Raw genomic sequence first — 18,954 nt, 5'->3', positions numbered from 1 at the left:
CACGAGTATCTGAACTACCCCTCGGCGATCAAATGCGTTGTACAAACTGTCATGGAACTTCATAATTTTTGAAAGTTACAATAGTTTGCGATACACTGCTATTTGAATGGGATTATTCAAGTTTAAATAAGTTTTTTTTAAGTTTTTAATTAACCCATAATTGCTACGCAACTGTTGAATGAAGTCAGCGCAAATGATCCCAGTTGTCGGCCAAGTTTTATAGTTCCGGCATTTATCACGTTTCATCACGTCTGGTTTCCTTTCAAACTCTCGTATCAAGTTATCGACTACATGATTATTGTCAACATTCCTTCAGGAGTTCTTGCATTATAATTAATACATAGCTCGATTGCTCTAAACACCTACGTTCATATCGTGAATCTTTTCGCCGCTGATAGAAAACGAGATGACGTAGTTCAACTTTCCGACGTTAGTGGCGTTCTGTCCCGCCACATTAGTTCTCATTACGTCTCTTTCTCATGGATTTTTAAATAAAAATGCGCGAAAGGAAGCCAAACGACAGTTTTTTAGGGCTGATATGCGCGATTAATTGTTTTAGTACGCAAAAAAAAAATTTTTAGTCGGCACGTCGTGATGCAAATGGCGGGAAAACGAAAAAAACACGGCGTAAATACAGGGTTCTATTTACATTGGAGAGATAGGAAATATGACGGGACCCTGAAAAAAACTTGCAATTTGCGGGAAAACGTAAATTCCGATAACGCAAATACGGGGTTTTACTGTATATCTGAAAAAACCACCTCGGCAAAGGCAAATTATTTGGGAAACATACAAAAGTACCTATTTTACAATTTAATTGAACCATATAAAAAACACATTCTCATTTCAGTAGTTAGTAAAATAAGCCAACCTCAGATCAATCATCTCTTATGAATTAAAATGAGCCAAAAAAATGATGATATTCCCAATGAATGCCTTTCCAGAGTTCACTCATGCAAGCTATTTTGGGAGAAATGCCAACTACAGGAGGGACAATGAAGATATATGGTCGTGTATCCTATGCTTCACAAGAACCGTGGGTGTTTGGTGGAACAATACGACAAAACATTCTTTTTGGTGAGAAATATGATGAGAGGCGCTACAGAGCTGTTACTGCTGCATGTGCTCTACGCCCTGATTTTCGTCAGCTTCCAAGAGGTGACTTAACTCATGTTGGAGACCGAGGATCTCTCTTGAGTGGCGGACAGAGGGCAAGGGTTAACCTAGCCAGGTGAGCAAAGTTAAAGATGAATTTTTGAGGGTTTACATGAAAATTTATTTCATTGGGGAGAGTGAAAAGACAAATGCGAAAGTGAAAGTAAGATAAATGTTATGAGATGTAAATAGACAACTGCTAAAAGTGAAAAGTTGTCCATTCAATTTTCTCAGAACAGATCTCTTTGTCTTCACTTCGAGATATCCAAGGTAATGAAGAATTTTGAAAAAAAATTCTCAAATACCTAATTTTTACTTTTCAAATCAGGAACTAATGAATATTGAATGCTAATAGAAATTAAAACAAGATGAATAACTTGTCAGAAAATTGTGAACACAGACTTCAAACCATGAGATAAAAATAGGCTATGGTAAACATGTACACATCTTTCATGAACGAAAAATGACGTATTTATTAACGGCACTCATATGCTAATACCAGAAATGAGTGAGTTCCCATTTGAATCTTGCTCATGTAACTTTCAATTTTCAATCAACATTCACCTTTTAATTCAAGATGCCTGATATGCCTAGATAAACTTTTAACCATATTCCACTTTACATTCTGTGGCTCCTCTATGCTTGGACATGCATATAACTAATGCAAAACTCATGATACTTATTAGGGCATTGTATGGGAGGGCTGACATTTTCCTACTGGATGACCCACTATCTGCTGTCGATGCCCACGTAGGGAAACATCTTGTGGAAGAATGCCTCTCTGGATCCTTACTAAGAGGAGCAACAGTTCTTCTGGCAACTCACCAGATCCAACATTTACGCAAGGCAGATGAAATAATTGTACTGGAAGAGGTATGAATCAATGAGCCATGATGACAAAACCTAGAATTAGCCTGGATAACGTCCAGGAATTTGTGATCTAACATATAATGGATTCAGAGTAGAATTCAAATAGCCTTTCTCCTCTTTCACTTGGATTTCCTAATCCATATTTTCCGGTTATTATTCTTTCTTGACCTTGACCAACAACTGCATTCCAATCACCTAAAATAGTAAGATTTTCCTCCCCTCTACCTGTGAGATTACTTCTGTTATGTCTTATTAGACGTCTTCTACTTCTTCACCTTCATAATCCAATGTACACATGCAAACCTGCTCCAATACAGTAGCTACAGGTATGGCATCTATGTTCACCATTACTATCCTTTAATCAAACTGCATGTAGCTTTTTACATGCATCCTGGCACTCTTTCAAAGCATTATCCCCACTCCGACATTACCATTTCGTGATCCTGTGTGGATCATTCTCTTGCTTCCACTCCAAAAGTCTCTTTCTTCTTGAGGCCACTTCATTTTGCTGATTCCTAATATGTATATTGAGATTCATTCTTTGCATCTCCACCTTCAAGTTCTCTATGCTTACCACAGGTATGAAGCAATCTAATGTTCTTATCCTTAACATTCTGTCACATTTGACGGATGCACCCTCTCAAGTAGTCCCCGCCTGGAGATCTGATAGGGGGACTAGCTTACTTCCGGAATTTTTATGCCAGAGAATTCCATCATGTCATGATATAAAAATGAGTGAAGTAGTTGGAACACCTTGGGATAATACATAATGAGATAATTTCCACTTGCCTTTCTCATCGCAGTATTTAAAGACTTACCATATTTTAAAGTAAAGAAAGCACAGATTTTAAAGTAAATGTTACTATGCCTGCAGTGAAATGTGTGTCGTGGTACCAACCAAGATGATCTCCACCTTCACACATAAGGAGAAGAGCTACCCCAGGTGATGAAAAACATAATTCTTGGTGGCCTCCAGTTACTAAGTCACTGCATCTTCATAGGTTTCAATATCATTCAAATGGCCTACCTTAACCAAAGATAACCCAATACCCCCTAAGAAAGCAGTTTTTTTAAATGAGTGAACTAGCTTATCTTACAGCTATTCTCTATACATGAAGGTTGGCCCATCATCTGCAATTTCGTGGATACACTAGGTGGCTCAAAGCTCAGCCATAAGATATTTCAAATATGGCACAGTAATTCCTATTCCATTTGCCTTTCACTCATCATTAGCTATATCTAAAAAGAGTATGCAGGATGAGGTTGGTAGGAATCTAAATCTATTCATAAATATAAGGAGTTAATTTTACTATAAATTCTTGAAGGGGTCCATCAAAGGTCAAGGATCTTATGAAGATCTTCTGGGAGCTTCGGAAGTGAGAAAGAAGAGCACTACTTTGGATGTCAAGGAGGGAGGAATTGTGGGACTTATTCGTCAGTTATCACAAATGTCTTCCACAGTAAGTAATTTCATTACATTTACCAACTTAACACCATCTACCTTGGCCTTAAGTTTGTAATTAAACATGCTGAGGGTAGGTCCCTCAATGAAAAATCTTTAGTTCTCAACCAAGATTAGCAGAAGAGTTGAATTTTTTTAAGCAAATCCATTCAACGTAAATTTAGTATGAAAAATTTGCCATTTCAAATGATTTTCCCTAAAAATTCACTTTAACAAACCCCTAATAAAAGAAATATAGAAATCACGACACACAGGCTGAAAATCAAAGTATTTTCATTACAAGACATTCCTCTAATATTTGTAACTGAGAGAACTTATTATCCTTCTTCAAATTATAATTTTCATCTCTGCATATGAATATGATGAAGTCAATGTAGAATTTAACAGGCAAGTATATTTCCAACGAATTAAGTAAATTTCATGAGCCCAAATGATTGCTAAGCACATGTCGATGCAAAAAGATTAGCTTAAAATACAGAATAAAATGTTGTCTCGGCAGAGCAAAAGATCATCGATAAGTGAGGCTCCACCACTCAAAAATAAAGAGGATGAAGCCAATGGGAGAGAGGTTGGAGGAGAGAAAGAGTTGGAAAAAATCAAGAAGGGATCTGTGGATGGAATGGTTTACATGCGTTACTTCACATCTGGAGCGCAACCATTGGGCATTTTTGGTATTCTGATGCTATTTGCCCTGACTCAGACAGCTGCCAGTGGAGTGGATTACTTTGTATCATTTTGGTAAGGCATTTCTTTTCAAAGATTCTCCTATCATTCTGATTAAAGATTTAAAAAAATTGGACTGACATTCACTTTGATGCAAGTCCCACATGTTTTGTCTCAAAATATGCTAAATCAGGGCTATTTTAGAATATGGAATGCAATAAAAGCATCAGAATATACTAATCAGTATAACTGTAATTAGTAACTCTGCCACACCAAACATAACTTTGATAATATACACTCAATTTAGAAACACTCACGTTCGATATTATGTCTGTGTCATCTTTAGATAAGTATTTCAAACAACTCCTCTGACTATGACACTTCTGAATCTCTATAATAATCATTGTTCATCAAATACATTATTACAATAACTAACTAAATCACACAATAACCAAGTATCAACTGTCTTCATGAACACAAGCAAATGTGTATATGTACTGAGCACTACCTCCGACACACTCAAAAGCTACATACCAACTGACACACTCAGGCAAAGAATGCCACACATCCTCACGGACCCCCTCATAGACAAAAGGGGGTCAACCTCACCATAAATAAATTAGAAGCCCACTGATGCATTCAAGCCAGCCAGCTGGGACTTCGTGATAGTCATGAGGTATATTTTGGCAGCTCAAAAGTAAATGCATAGCCTAATACATATGTACGAGGTGCTCTCTGTTACAAGATGTCCAATTATTTTTACCAGGGATGGGAGCAGGTTAAAAATAATGTTTAGTTAATTTTAAATTTGAAAGGCACTATCATTTTGGCAAGACTAATATTTTACTTATGTTCCTCTTAAATTCCAATGATAGCAGTAAAAATAAAGCCTAACATTCATTCTTGCTCAGGTTTGTTGAAATTCTTTTTAGCAAATGACACAAAATTATGTATACATGTTTACACCTGCCGCAAGCTGCAATGAGAATCAAATGGAGGAATATTTTTACCATTAAATCATACATCCACATAAAATAAATTAATATAGATGTATGCTACATTCAAATGAATTCATAGCAGAGTAACCAAAGAATTTAAAAAAATCAATATGCATATTAATAAGACACCTAATGCCTATTAGTATAGGATTGTAGATTTTGCACTAATTAGGTACTGTCTTCACAAATACCATAGCAAAGGTCTATGGAAAGCTACCATAATATAAAGTACTGCTTATGAGGGCCTCAATGTAGATTCTGTAGGGGCAACAGAGTTTGTAAAAATGATCTGCATAAAATATATGAATTAACAGTATTACTTTAGTTAATGAACAAAAGGGCACAGAAGGATGAAGAAAATATATTTATCTCCAGCAATATCAAATTTTCAGGACAAAAAATGAAGAACTGAGAATGCATCAACTAATTATACAGAAAATGTTAAGTAATCAAACAAACGTTACCAGTGAAGAACAACTGTTTCTGCCACAATATATTCAGGTAATAAAAAAACTTAAAATCGGATTGCACAGTTTGACTTGAAAAAATGCAGCTTACAAAATGTATAGATAAATCCTTTGCGCTAAAGAATGAAACTAATTATTTCAACAGGAACCACAACCAATGCCAATCTACACACTTTTGGGTTTATATGGAGGGACTGTGGTGTCCTTATTTTTAATATCAATCATCCGCTCCTTCCTGTACTACATCACCTGCATGCGATGCTCATCAAATTTACATGACAGCATGTTCAAAGCTCTAGTCAGAGCCCCAATGCATTTCTTTGATGCAAATCCATCAGGTAAGTAAATAATTGAAAACCATTGAACAGGGAAAGTGAACTTAAAAGCCTTGATTGTGAAAAGAAAAGATCCATCCAATGGCTGCAATACTTCTAGGACCTCATCACAGGCAGTGGCGCAGCAAGGGGGGATTTTGGGGGATAAACCCATCTGCCCCCAGAGTCCTGAAATTTTTTAAGTTACATCTATTTCAGTTAAAAAGTATTAATTTTACTTTTAAAATAGTGTGAGGATCAATAAAATATCCCTCAGAAGGCCGTAAAACTCACCATTTTGAACCGTTTATCTTAATTTTTTTCTGGCAGAGGGCCCCCTGCACCTCCCGCTTACCCTGGCGGGTATGCCATACCTCCACGCCCCCCAGTATTAGTTGCGCCTGAAACCCCCCTAGCCTTAATTCCTAGCTGCACCCCTGGTCACAGGTACAAATCAGCTTACAGTGCTTGTAAGCAAGAATGGGATAATTCACAGCAGTGACTGATCTCAGACTCTCAACCCAACAATCTCAGACTGTTCACCCTTCACTAATATGCAGTCAACTTGGCTAGGAATTCAGATTATCACATTCAAACAATACTCAAACGTTTTTTGATAACCTTGGCTGAGAACATATAAATATGCGAAAGATCCACAGAGAAAAAATCATTCGCCTTGACTGGGATTCGAACCCGGATCCCCCGATTTCCGGTTGAGTGCTTTAGCCAGTTAAGCTACCGAGGCGTCATTCTTCCCTGTGGATATTTTTCGGACACTACCGGACAAGATTGCACGATTTTCGCACGATTGTGCATTGCGGGTGACTCTCGTAAAAGTTATCACCACGGCTAGTCCCGGTATACTTTAAACTAGTATAGAGCGAACACCTCTTTGTGTTCTATGTCCGGGCCTGCTCTCCGGCTGTGGCGCTGTGCGCACGATTTGGACTGCTTGTGGCATCATATGCTCAGCAGTCCAGCAACTTCTTGTCCGGTAGTGTCCGAAAAATATCCACAGGGAAGAATGACGCCTTGGTAGCTTAACTGGCTAAAGCACTCGACCGGATCCGGGCCAGGCCGGGATCCAATCCCGGTCAAGGCAAATGATTTTTTCTTTGTGGATCTTTCGCACGATTGTGCATTGGGGGTGACTCCCATAAAAGTTATCACCGCGGCTAGTCCAGGTGTACTTAAAACATATAAATGCATGCAATCACATATTAAACAGATAATGAAAACAATTTTTAGCGAGCAAAATGTATTTTCTCCTCCCAAACATAATTCCACCCTCTACATATCAAGGATTTAGTTACATACCCAATAAAAATTAATAGCTTTACTTCAAACCTACAAAGGCTTGATGTTCATCATTTCCAATTTTTACATCTTTACAGGTCGAATCCTGAACAGATTCTCAAAGGATATGGGTTCAATTGATGAATTTCTACCGAAAGCCATTCTAGATTCAACCCAAGTGAGTATATCACAAAATGTGTGCAATTTTTACATAACCAAAAATATTTTACCATCAGCGACTAATTGCAAACCATTAATTTTCAATGAATAATTGGATTAAGCCAACAAAAATGATACAAGGAGAGTGTGTCTCCAATTTTAGCATTTTTTATCTCGATATCAATATCTGTAGAAGTTCTAAATTGAACAAATGAGACTGTATGTCTGTGCCTCAAGGACATTACAAATACATGCATAAAATTGGATTCCTAACCTAAAATTTAGACAAGTAGACATAATGAAAGGTCCATGACTAACTATTTGCCACTGTTAAATATCATTCACTAGTGTTAAAAGTACATAAAGGGGGGAGTATATTCAGAGGGGGACTATAATCGGAGAAATACAGTACGTTATTATGACACATTCAGGGTATGGAGACCAATTCCTTTTCCTGAGCTACACTGCAGTACGAGGATGCTTTTGTGTTTCTACAATACACATACAGAGGGAAAAACATTTGAAGAAGGATTTTGAACTAATTTGCAATCAAATTATAATAGCATGAATAATTTCAGTACATATTTACCACACTTGCTTCCACTTCAAAAAGCATAAATCCATAAATGGGATAAATTAGTATTTAACTTTGAATATCTTATTGATGCATGTACTCATGAGCCTAACTAAAATATAATTCCTGACTCTTGAGCTAATAATCTGATTCCATCTCTTTCATGGTAATAACTCCTCTGCAAGATTTTGATGGTGATGATGGGAGCTGTAATTGTTTCTGCGACAGTCAATTACCTTTTCCTTGTTCCAGTTTTCATTCTGGGTATTATATTTTGGATAATAAGAAGCCTATATCTGCATATTTCCCGAAAAGCCAAGAGAGTTGAAGGAATTAGTAAGTTAACTCTTACAGATTCCTAGTCTTATATAGGCCATATATGTAGTCATTAACCTTCAATTCTGGGGCATTTAAAAAAGAAATGCTTCGTTTCTAAGAGTAGCATGGGAACATCTATAAGTGATCAGTAGATACCTCTTCATTCATTGGCTCAAGTATGCCCTTTATTATCGTATTTAACTTACAAGAGTTGATTCAAACAAACTTTATAGCATGCAACAAAAACTTAAAACTAGATTTCTTCATTTAATTATGGTTTTGAACCCTAGCAATTTAAAATGGTATTGAATACAATTTATTTTGAGGAACTGTTCATTTTTCTTTCCCTGAGGATTTATTCAGGGTATTGATGAAAGTACCAGAGTAAACATAAAAAAGTTATAATCAGAATTTACCCTTACCTTTTTCGGAAACAACTAAAAGCCCAAGAGACCCATTCTACAACTCTATTAGCATGGGAACTAATACTTTATTAAAACATTTCCAAGACAATTGAATGCATAATAAAATAAACTTGGAAGTTAATAATGTTTATAATATACGGAAAAAATTGTCTTTCAATAAACCTGAATAAATGAAATTAGTGTACAACTGATTTGTATAGAAAAGTGACTTGCTATTGAGTTGGAGTCCAATGGCTGGGGAAGGTTTTTCCACCCCAGCCAATCAGTACCTCAAGAATAGCACAATTTTTGGAATTATTTTTTGGGGGAGGCCATCTCCCATTTTCAATGTTAACTATACACAATATTCGACATTATATTCAATGTAATTTTTTTTTGCCCTTGACAATGACCACTGACATTGGGCACACAAAATCTTTACTGTCTTCGGCTAACATTCGGAGCAAACATTTTAAGTGCATTATCTTAACTTTGATGAGATGGAGAGACTTATGGAATCCAGTAGATAGATTTATTTTTTCCTAATTCATATTATGTGCAGTTCATTATTTAAATTCAGTATGAATGTATTTATTCCTTAAAAATATTCTCAGCTAATTTTATTGAATTTAAGGAAAATAATACAAATAAGAAGTGGTATATCCATGGGGTGTATCTTTAAGAAGTCACCCACAAATGCAAATATTTCACAGAATAAAAATCTTTTGCTTTGACTAAGACTTGAATCAGGATTCTCTAGATTTTCCCTTAGAGATTTAATTACTTAGGTTACCACCGTATGGTGGCTTGAATTGCTATGGCACCTATGTAAGCACGAAACCAGGGAACCAGTTTAGATCCAGGTAAAGGCAAATTATTTTTCACCAATGGGATTTTCATACTTTCTAGACATGCACTGTATTAGGGAAAAGTAAAGGTCCTCTAAAACATTTTAAGTCCAATTTTACATAAAGCTGAAAGTCTGATCTGAAACATTCATTGATATGCAAGCTATTTATCATTCCTTTAACAATGATTTAGGCAATTTTCCGTTTCATACCTCAAACTGCAGTAGAACCTCAATGAGTTGATAAGCATCAAGAATTAAAAAATGGTTCAATCAATGGTTCAATAGAAAATCCAAGTAAAGAAAAAGTATATAATTATCTCAAAAGGCTACATATTGAGAATGTCTGCGACTAAACAGTATTGATGTATGATTAGATTAAAAGAAGAGGCAGCATGTTAGACAATAAACAAGAACTAGTTTTTTAACTGCACGCTGTGATAAATGCTAATTTTATTTGTACATATAATGGTAAAATTATGATTGCAGCTAGAAGCCCCATATTTACGCACATTGGCAGCAGTCTTCAAGGCCTTCCAACCATTAGGGCCCATGGTGCTCAAAACATACTTATAACTGAATTCGACAATATTCAGGTATGGCCATCTATTTACAGTATACATACAAAGAATGTAGAGTAGCATCAATATGGAATTCATTACTTAATCCTTTAGTTGCTATTTTGTTGCTTTCATTCTGTGTAACGGCATGAAGAACTTGGATAAAACTACCACCAATTCTACTTCTCATTATTAAAATAAAGGAATAAGCGATATGAAACATACATATGTATGCTGAATTGGGGTGCAGTTGGGTCATTAAATGAAGGTAATATGCATGAAAAAGTCAAATAAGGATGAAAATGGTGGGTAAGGAGTATGGGATGGTAGGAAATGGAATTCAATACCTAACAAAAAACAATTAGCTATTGAAGACCAACCAATGCCACTCAGTGGTGCCAATGGCTTTCAGGAGCAGCTGCTTATTGCCCTTTGTCAGGGCCACAGCAAGCCGCATCGTCAGGCCTTGAATAAGCCTTATTCATCACCTGATGATGTGACCTGTAATGGCTGCAAAATTTTGCATGACAAAGCACAATATGCAGCTGCTCCTGAAAGGCGTTGACACCAATGCATCTCGCAGCGAAAGCCTACCTTTCAATGCCACTCAGATTAAAATTTTTCATTTTCTAACCATCTTCACCCTGAGACCCAGCTTATCATTAATTTATGGCAGTTATCACATGCAGTGAAAGGATACTCTATATTTCAACTTAGTAAACCTGAAATATCTAAGTTCCATAGTTATGTTACTGATGCTGTTTTCTGATCGTCATTGGAGTGTAGCTAAGAACAAGTTTTGACAAATTGGCAACGTTAAGCAATTCCAAAACATTAAAACAAAATATCTTATCATTCCAGGATATAAACTCATCTGCTTATTTCATGTCCATGTCAATCAGCACAGCCTTTGGATTCTGTTTGGATATCATGTGTCTCATATACATGGCAGTGGTAACTTTCAGCTTCCTACTTTTTGATGACGGTTAGTACTCCACTGCCATTGCACATGGCATTGTATTTCACACTTAATCACTATTTTTATTTTTAAATTTATAATATTCATAAATGATAAAAATTTGACAAAACATGACGTATAAATGGCAATCATTTATAACCTACAAATTCTACCTCACCTGCAAGCAGTAATAGGTTTTCTGGCTGCAGCAACAAATGCATACTCTTTTGTTCTAGATTTATTACAGTCAGTTTAGCCATTTACATATCAAAGGGTAAAAGTACATGATGGCATGAATTTTATCAAATAAGTTTTGCAAAATGGTGGACAGTAATTTTAAAATGTCAATTAGAATGTAAAAAAGTGGGAGTAATTTCCAACAATATAGAGGTTTCATCAAATTACAGAAATGTAAATTATTAACAGAGGTGATTTTGCTAAAGAAATGGTTTTACCCTGGAGGTATCTCACATTCGTGGTCGAGCTCAAAATATCATCTACTTTTAAGAATTTGCACATATTTATACAGAATAGAAATTAGCTATTTACAGCCATCATTGGATACATTATTTACCATTAAATTACGATTATAACTAATTTACCAGTTCTCATGATAAATTTCATACTCGGCTTAATGACTGACTGTTTGTAGAATTTAATTCTTCTGAATATCTTTATATCTTCCAGTCATGGTCAGTGGAAATGTTGGATTGGCCATTACGCAATCTATGCTACTGACGGGAATGTTTCAGTGGGGTGTACGCCAAACAGCTGAAGTAGAGAATCAGATGACAGCAGTAGAGAGAGTGTTAGAGTACACAGATATAGAAGAAGAAGAAAGTGAATCAAAAATTGGTAAAGCAATAATTTGAACAAGTTATTTGAGCAATCTGGGAGAATACTCATTTGATAAAACTCTCATGACTATATGCATGTACAAAATTTCTCTGAATGAAGCCACCACTCTAATATCTGAGAGATGTGTAATTTGAAAAAAAATGAGTAACTTGTGATTGAAAATGATCCTCCCATTAATTTTCTCCCAGAGATTATGGGAAAAAGGGTGAAAATATGCCAGGAAATGAGGTAGGCCCTATTCATATCCATTATTTTAAAGCCTCACTCTCTTCCGTGCAGATCCAAAATCTTTAGAAGGGTGGCCTTCCAAAGGAGAAATAAGCTTTAAAAATGTAGGAATGAGCTACAAAAGAAATGCAAGGATAGTGATTCGACACCTAAACTTCACCATAAAAGCTTCAGAAAAGGTAATAACTGAGGTCTATGCCTAGTTTAGTACTTCATGCTTTAAGGGAAAGAATTGTACTAAAATGATTTCCATGTGAATTACTGCCTCTCTGAATGTAAAACCCTTTAATACTTTTTGCATCACCAAACTTCTACTATGGAAAAAATGGATCAACAGGGTTCCCACTCTAACTAAATTATAAAATTCACAGTTTTTTCCAGGTTTTCACAGTCTAAATATCGTCAAATTCACGGTCTGTTGATAAGCCATTTTAGGCAGAAATATTGACGACGTAACAATCACCGCCCGCACGTTAACTAAAAATTTATCAACCGCGACCTCAGTTACTCCCGACCCGACCCGACAAAAGAGACTGCGACAGGCACCGTGAATTCACACGTAGCAATGAAAGTGCCATTGCTCAAGGACCAATTATTGCACTTCGAATATACGTGTGCAGATGAATGGGTGGACAGTGTCTGTATGTTGCTCGACCTTGAAACATGATTGAAATATCATTTTTTCTTTTGATCTGTCAATTGTAGTTCTTTTTCTATAAGTTTGAGAGATTTTTAAGGTTTTATGATGAAATTCACGGCTATTTCCAGGTTTTTTCACGGTAGACGAAATTCACGGCTTATTCACCGTTTTAAGGTTTTCACGGTTGAGTGGGAACCCTGATTAACACATTCAGCGCAGAGCACGTCCATTGACGTGGTCCCGTCCAAGCCGAGTCTGCCTGTTGGACGGGGGCCTTCTCCACCTCTGTACATGACTAATATATCCACTTTCGAGTCTTCCGATCATGTGCATGGCCTTGAGCAAACTTCCCTCTTTCGACCCGTATGCGCTGTTTGTAAATAACAGTATTTGAATGGAAGTTATGGCACGAAAACCTCTCTCTACTTTTCTTTCTTATTTTATCAGCCGATTCTGACGACTTTCATGAACATTGGGCCCGCATTGAATGTGTTAATGAATGAATTTTCTTCATTGCATACTACATAAATGCTTAATGAATTACATCACTTAACATCTTTATTCTATCAAGGTAGGAGTAGTAGGACGCACTGGAGCAGGAAAATCATCATTAATTTCAACCCTTTTACGGCTGGGATACATAGAGGAGGGGTGTATTTCAATTGATGGAGTTAACACCTGCCATATACACTTAGAAACTCTGAGATCAAACATTTCAGTCATTCCTCAAGACCCTGTCCTATTCTCAGGCACACTACGCTCCAATCTTGATCCTTTTCAAGAATATGCTGATCATCTACTATGGAAAGCTCTCGAGGATGTAAGTTGCACATTTTGCATTCATGTATGTAAGTTTTTGAAAAAATAATATTTACAACAACACCTTTCGATGATTAAGTGAAGATTAAAATTATTATAATAACAATTTATTCGATGTTTTACAATCAAAATATCAAAGTTGCCTTTCATTAGTTCTTGCAAAAGCTATCAATCCATGATAAAAAACAATCATAACCATAAATGAGTTTTGATCAAATTTACATCAAAACAAAATAACTTTAACAAAGCCATAGTAATAAGAAAAACCAGCCTTCAAGGTTCAAGTGTTTACCTCCCAGGTCATCATTTCATTGCAAATTAATGAATTTTTTAAACTTGCACATTTTTTTTTTACTACATGGAATTCCACAAAGTGTAACTTGTGCCAATTCAATGTTCATCGTGTGCTGTAACTTAATACATAGATTAGTCAAATCCATTCCCTTAACAATGAATCTAGAACCTAAATTTTAATTTAAATATATAATTTTTTATGAAGAATTCAATTTAAGATGGATCGATTTTTCTATGAACTTGAGATTAATGCAATGTCCACAAACTTTATGTAGGTTGAACTCAAAGAAATTGCAAACGAGGCCCATGGTTTGGATACTAGAATATTAGAAGGAGGAAGCAACATCAGTGTGGGCCAGAGACAACTTCTGTGTCTTGCACGAGCTATTTTGAGGCGGAATCAAATACTGCTCCTGGATGAAGCTACAGCAAATGTTGACCCCAAGTAAGATAGGATTAAACAAATTTTTTATTTGAAAAAAGTGTGAAAAAACTAATGTTAACTTTAATCACAAATTTTATTTGTACTGATAGCCATCATTTGGGGGTGGCACCAGTGACCTAAAAATTGCCTGCCACCATCCAACCTAAAATCAACCAACAACTTCAAAAGACCAGCAATTATTTTTGGTGTCAAAATGCTCATAAAAAACTAAAACAGTTTTATCCTTAATACAAAATTAATATGAAAGAAACCTAAAAAAATCTTTAATTTTACATTACCCAGTAATTATTTCCCCTGACAACTTAGGAGCAGAAATTAAACTATGCCATTCATGATACAAGCACTCCCTTTATGCTTTGCAACTAAAACACAATTACTGTGATACTATGACCAATGCTGATGGTTTTCTATACAGATGTACAACCTTTACTTCAATAGTAGAACGCCGTTATAGAATAAAATTAAAATATCAAACCAACCCCCAATGGTATAACGCATCTGTCTTACTATCAGAGCACTGAGATTGATAGAATCAATTGCTGTAGTGTTTTATGCATTTTTTAATTTTAACATAATTTCCCTACTGCATATAACACAAAACAACTGTGCACTTCCACTGAATATATTTATCTATACATGAAAACTGTTTCATTTATAGGACAGACACACTAATTCAACTGACTATAAGAGAGAAATTTGCCTCGTGTACAGTAATTACAGTTGCACACAGACTGAATACCGTTATAGATTACGACAAGGTGCTGGTTTTGGATGAGGGGAGACTGGTGGTAAGTGAAGTATATTTAAGGCAATTAAGTATATCCATTCATTCCCTCTGCTGGGGCTGTAGCGTGCCTGAGTAGCATAAAATGAGGCCTTATCTCTGGAAGTCACTAATGCCTTGTTTTTTTTATGATAAGGAAAAAATAATTTCATAAAAAACTAAGAAAACAATAAAATCAAAACATCAAAGCAACCCCCAATGTTATAAAGCATTAGTCTCACTAGGAGGCAATTATGCGGTCCACCAACTAAGGCCAACATCCACTATCACAGCAACCAATATGAAAGGACTTATCAGGAGACTCATCGCGAGAAATGCAATGTAGAATGCATATGTACTAGAACCATGCTCCCAGTCTCCAAACCTAGCGTAACCAGACATAATAAAATGGATGCAGATTTCAAGTTGCCCTATGACTGTTTCTCCAAGTGGGTCCTAATGAAGGGAATCTTTCATAACTCTTAGGAACAAGGAACGAGAGATTTGGGTAGATAGGAGTGTGGAAGTAATACAATAGACATGGGAATAGCATCTTAGAAGTTAGTGAGACTAAATGGGGTGGAATGCATAATTGATATCTAGAGTAGAGGATATCAATGCTAATACGTCTGGGTCATTCCACCCACATTCGATGAGGTGTTTTCCCATTGGGTCACCGATTTTGACCAAATTTGGGAAAAAAATCTTCCCTTGATTAGAAAACATGATTTGCCGTGTTGTAAAACAGCATTTTTATGAAAGTGTCTTCGCATTGTACGTCATTTCTCCTGAAATATGGAAGATGCAATAGCATGCAATGTCTCACATAAAGGCCTTGAATTTTAAAAGATTATTAATGGATTTATAATGAAAAATTAAACAAACATTGTTTGTTATAAATGCAAATTTTCAAATCGATTATTGACAATATAGCTGCCCCTTCCATTTTTCTCCTTTTATATGCTATAGATACTATTCCTCTCTACAATTTACAAAAATTTGGCGAGGGTAACATTTCATTTAAACAAGAAAAAATTTTTGAGTAAAGGCATAACGCTGCCCTTCCATCCCAGCAGCGTCTGTCTCTTCAAATATGCCACATCTCCATCAATGAGGGAGTTAAAAATATTTGCCATGGTTCATTTTAAAGGACTTAAATTGAATAAATAACTAATGAAATATTTTACAAAAGTTAAACAACTTACTAAATTTTATAACAAACTCAAATATTCGAATTGATTTCTGATGTTGCAGATACCCCTTTGATTTTCATTTTATCCTGCTATCCCATTTTTCTATCATACCCTTCATTATGTTCCGAGAAACATCTTTACACGTGTTACACCCAATATTCTTAAATGCTTCAAAATCTGATATTTGCACTGAATTTCCAGTAGTCAGCTCTCCATATCTTAGCATAGAGCTTCATTTTCATGAAAATTGAACACAGATAATTTCTCTATTTTGCCCGTATTGGGATAAATGATGGAAAAAGAATTATTTAATACGGCTTCATGAGGGCTAATGACTAGGTTCTCATTACTTTGGATGCAATCTTAGCTTCATATTCATGACCTACAGATACTATAATACATCAATGAAAACCTTTATCTGCAGAATACCTTTGTTCAGGCTACCTAGTGACTTATATTTATATTCACAGGAATTCAATCACCCTCACATATTACTCCAAAATAAAGAAGGATATTTTTACAGAATGGTCCAACAGACTGGCATACAAATGGCCAAGAATTTAGCAAGGCTGGCAGAAAAGGTAAGCAATCCTATTCATCATATGAAAATATCAGGAAATGATGCATAATTATAAAATTTCCAAATTCCAACTATTGCTTAGAAATTGCTCTTTGCAAAAAAATACATAAAACTAAAAACATATTTTCGAAATTTCTTCCTACAATTAATCATCCATCAAATCCTGGTCCATCTAATTACCACTTGATTATGCATGCATTTTCAATTATCTGCAAAAATTGACTTGCCCTGCACAAGTAAGACTTAAAAATTGGTCACATCGACCACTCAACAGTTATTTTTATTTCTCAAATCACAACTTTCAGGAATCACCATTCCATTTTTTTTTCAGGGTTACAAGAAGAGCATATTTGAAGGAGAAACAGAAGAACTGAAAACAGAGGAAACTACAAATCTTTAGTGCAAGTGAAATTTAAACTGTATAAATTGTTAAATAAATTAATGAAATCAACCATGTGGAAAACCACTACCAATACACTCAAAATACATTCAGAGCTTATGATGAAATATTAAGAGAAAAGAGAAGCCTCCTAAAAACATAAAGCAGAAGAAGGGACAACTTAGTTGGCCACATTTTGAGGCACGATGGTCTGATGAAGACAATCGTTGAAGGACAAGTGGAAGGGAAAAAGGGCAAGGGACGGCCCCGAATGAGTTATATAGGACAGGTTATAAAGGATGTAAAAGAGAATAAATATGTAGCTATGAAGAGATTAGCGGATAGGAGAGAGAAATGGAGAGCTGCGTCAAACCAATCTTAGGATTGTTGACTAATGATGATGATGATGAAATATAAGACTTCATAACTCTTGGGTTATTCTCATACTTCTTAGCTCCATTTAGCACTTAAAATACATGACATAAAAACTATTTCATTTTGTGAGAAAATAAATATCTGTATGAATGCAGTGAATCACACAACACTGTGGAAACCTACACCAACATTTTTTGATATGTAAACATCTAATCTAAAAGTTTCCACAAAAATCATGAGAAGAAAAAAGTCTGATCAAATTGATGGTTTAGCATTAAAAATTCTATCCCCTGAATCATAAAAATATCTTCTATCTGATGGAATTTCCAGGGATGTATGTATGTACCTACCTAACACAATATTTGTTCAGATCTCAAGCCCAAACATGAAACCAGAGACCAAAATAGGCATATAAATGTGTAGGCTATATGTACAAGAATGTTGATGAGAGGCATATTAGTGATTTATTAAATCAGATGTAGGAGCTAAAAATCAGGATAACTATTCTTCACGTGTACTACCACTAACAAATGAACAAAAGGTACATAATCAATATGTACTATAATCAGTTATTGATAAAACTAGTAATAAATTAATTCCTTTTATTAGTGAGAAAATACAAGTTGAACATTCACTGTGAATGCAACCATATGGAATTCATATAATAAACAATTGAGGCATTATCACTGCCGATGAGCAACTTCACAAGGCACATACATGAGAAGTGAACTAATGATAACAAATGGGCATTGGCCAAAAAAAATACTATGCTAGAGTGTTGATGAAAAATGGAAAATTCAAAAGCCCGTACACTTCATTTGACAACCTACTTTAAAACACCTAGTTGCTCAATTAATGAATTGAGTTTATTGAAGTATGTATTGGCAAAGCAAGTACCTTGACATAGTTTTTCAGTAACCAGGTGGAGATGAGTCCACCTATAGCTACAATAATTTCTATAATAAAGGTACAGTAATTATCACAACAGACTGGGTTAGCAGCAAATTACATGATGCATTTCTTTAAGTGAAAAAAATTGCCATTAAGGATTTGATACATCACAGTAAAGCAAGATTACATTTTATATTTAGCATAAAATACTAGATTGCTAATAACCAGTGCTTACAACTTCATCATACCTCAAAATGTCAATGTCCATTAATTACTAATGCCTCAAAAATGTGATGTTGGGTATATACAGCAAGTTGTAAGATAAGACCAAAGCAACAAAGTGGATGGCACTAATATCTTTATCATTTTGTTATTTACCTAGTTACCTCTGTACACATAGGACTCCAAAAAATATGTAGGCTACAGTGATAGCTACTCACTTAT

General features: G+C 35.4%; 1 protein-coding gene across 1 annotated transcript in view; it reads left to right on the top strand.

The window, feature by feature from the left end:
- Positions 1-17,316, top strand: part of LOC124160442 (probable multidrug resistance-associated protein lethal(2)03659) — a 45,243-nt gene extending 27,927 nt beyond the window's left edge. The window contains exons 10-26 of the mRNA XM_046536297.1: positions 945-1,231; positions 1,842-2,028; positions 3,351-3,485; positions 3,987-4,225; positions 5,541-5,649; positions 5,761-5,953; positions 7,324-7,403; positions 8,144-8,294; positions 10,017-10,123; positions 10,949-11,072; positions 11,733-11,900; positions 12,183-12,310; positions 13,343-13,591; positions 14,160-14,329; positions 14,988-15,117; positions 16,756-16,866; positions 17,197-17,316. Coding sequence (XP_046392253.1) covers positions 945-1,231; positions 1,842-2,028; positions 3,351-3,485; positions 3,987-4,225; positions 5,541-5,649; positions 5,761-5,953; positions 7,324-7,403; positions 8,144-8,294; positions 10,017-10,123; positions 10,949-11,072; positions 11,733-11,900; positions 12,183-12,310; positions 13,343-13,591; positions 14,160-14,329; positions 14,988-15,117; positions 16,756-16,866; positions 17,197-17,265 — 2,637 coding nt within the window. The 3' untranslated portion in view covers positions 17,266-17,316. The remainder of the gene's footprint in view (positions 1-944; positions 1,232-1,841; positions 2,029-3,350; positions 3,486-3,986; positions 4,226-5,540; positions 5,650-5,760; positions 5,954-7,323; positions 7,404-8,143; positions 8,295-10,016; positions 10,124-10,948; positions 11,073-11,732; positions 11,901-12,182; positions 12,311-13,342; positions 13,592-14,159; positions 14,330-14,987; positions 15,118-16,755; positions 16,867-17,196) is intronic.
- The last annotated feature ends 1,638 nt before the right edge of the window (positions 17,317-18,954 follow it).

Source organism: Ischnura elegans, chromosome 6 (genome assembly GCF_921293095.1).
Source record: "Ischnura elegans chromosome 6, ioIscEleg1.1, whole genome shotgun sequence".
Taxonomy (NCBI): domain Eukaryota; kingdom Metazoa; phylum Arthropoda; class Insecta; order Odonata; family Coenagrionidae; genus Ischnura; species Ischnura elegans.
Note: the sequence above shows the minus strand (reverse complement) of the source record. Positions and strands in the feature narration are given on the sequence as shown.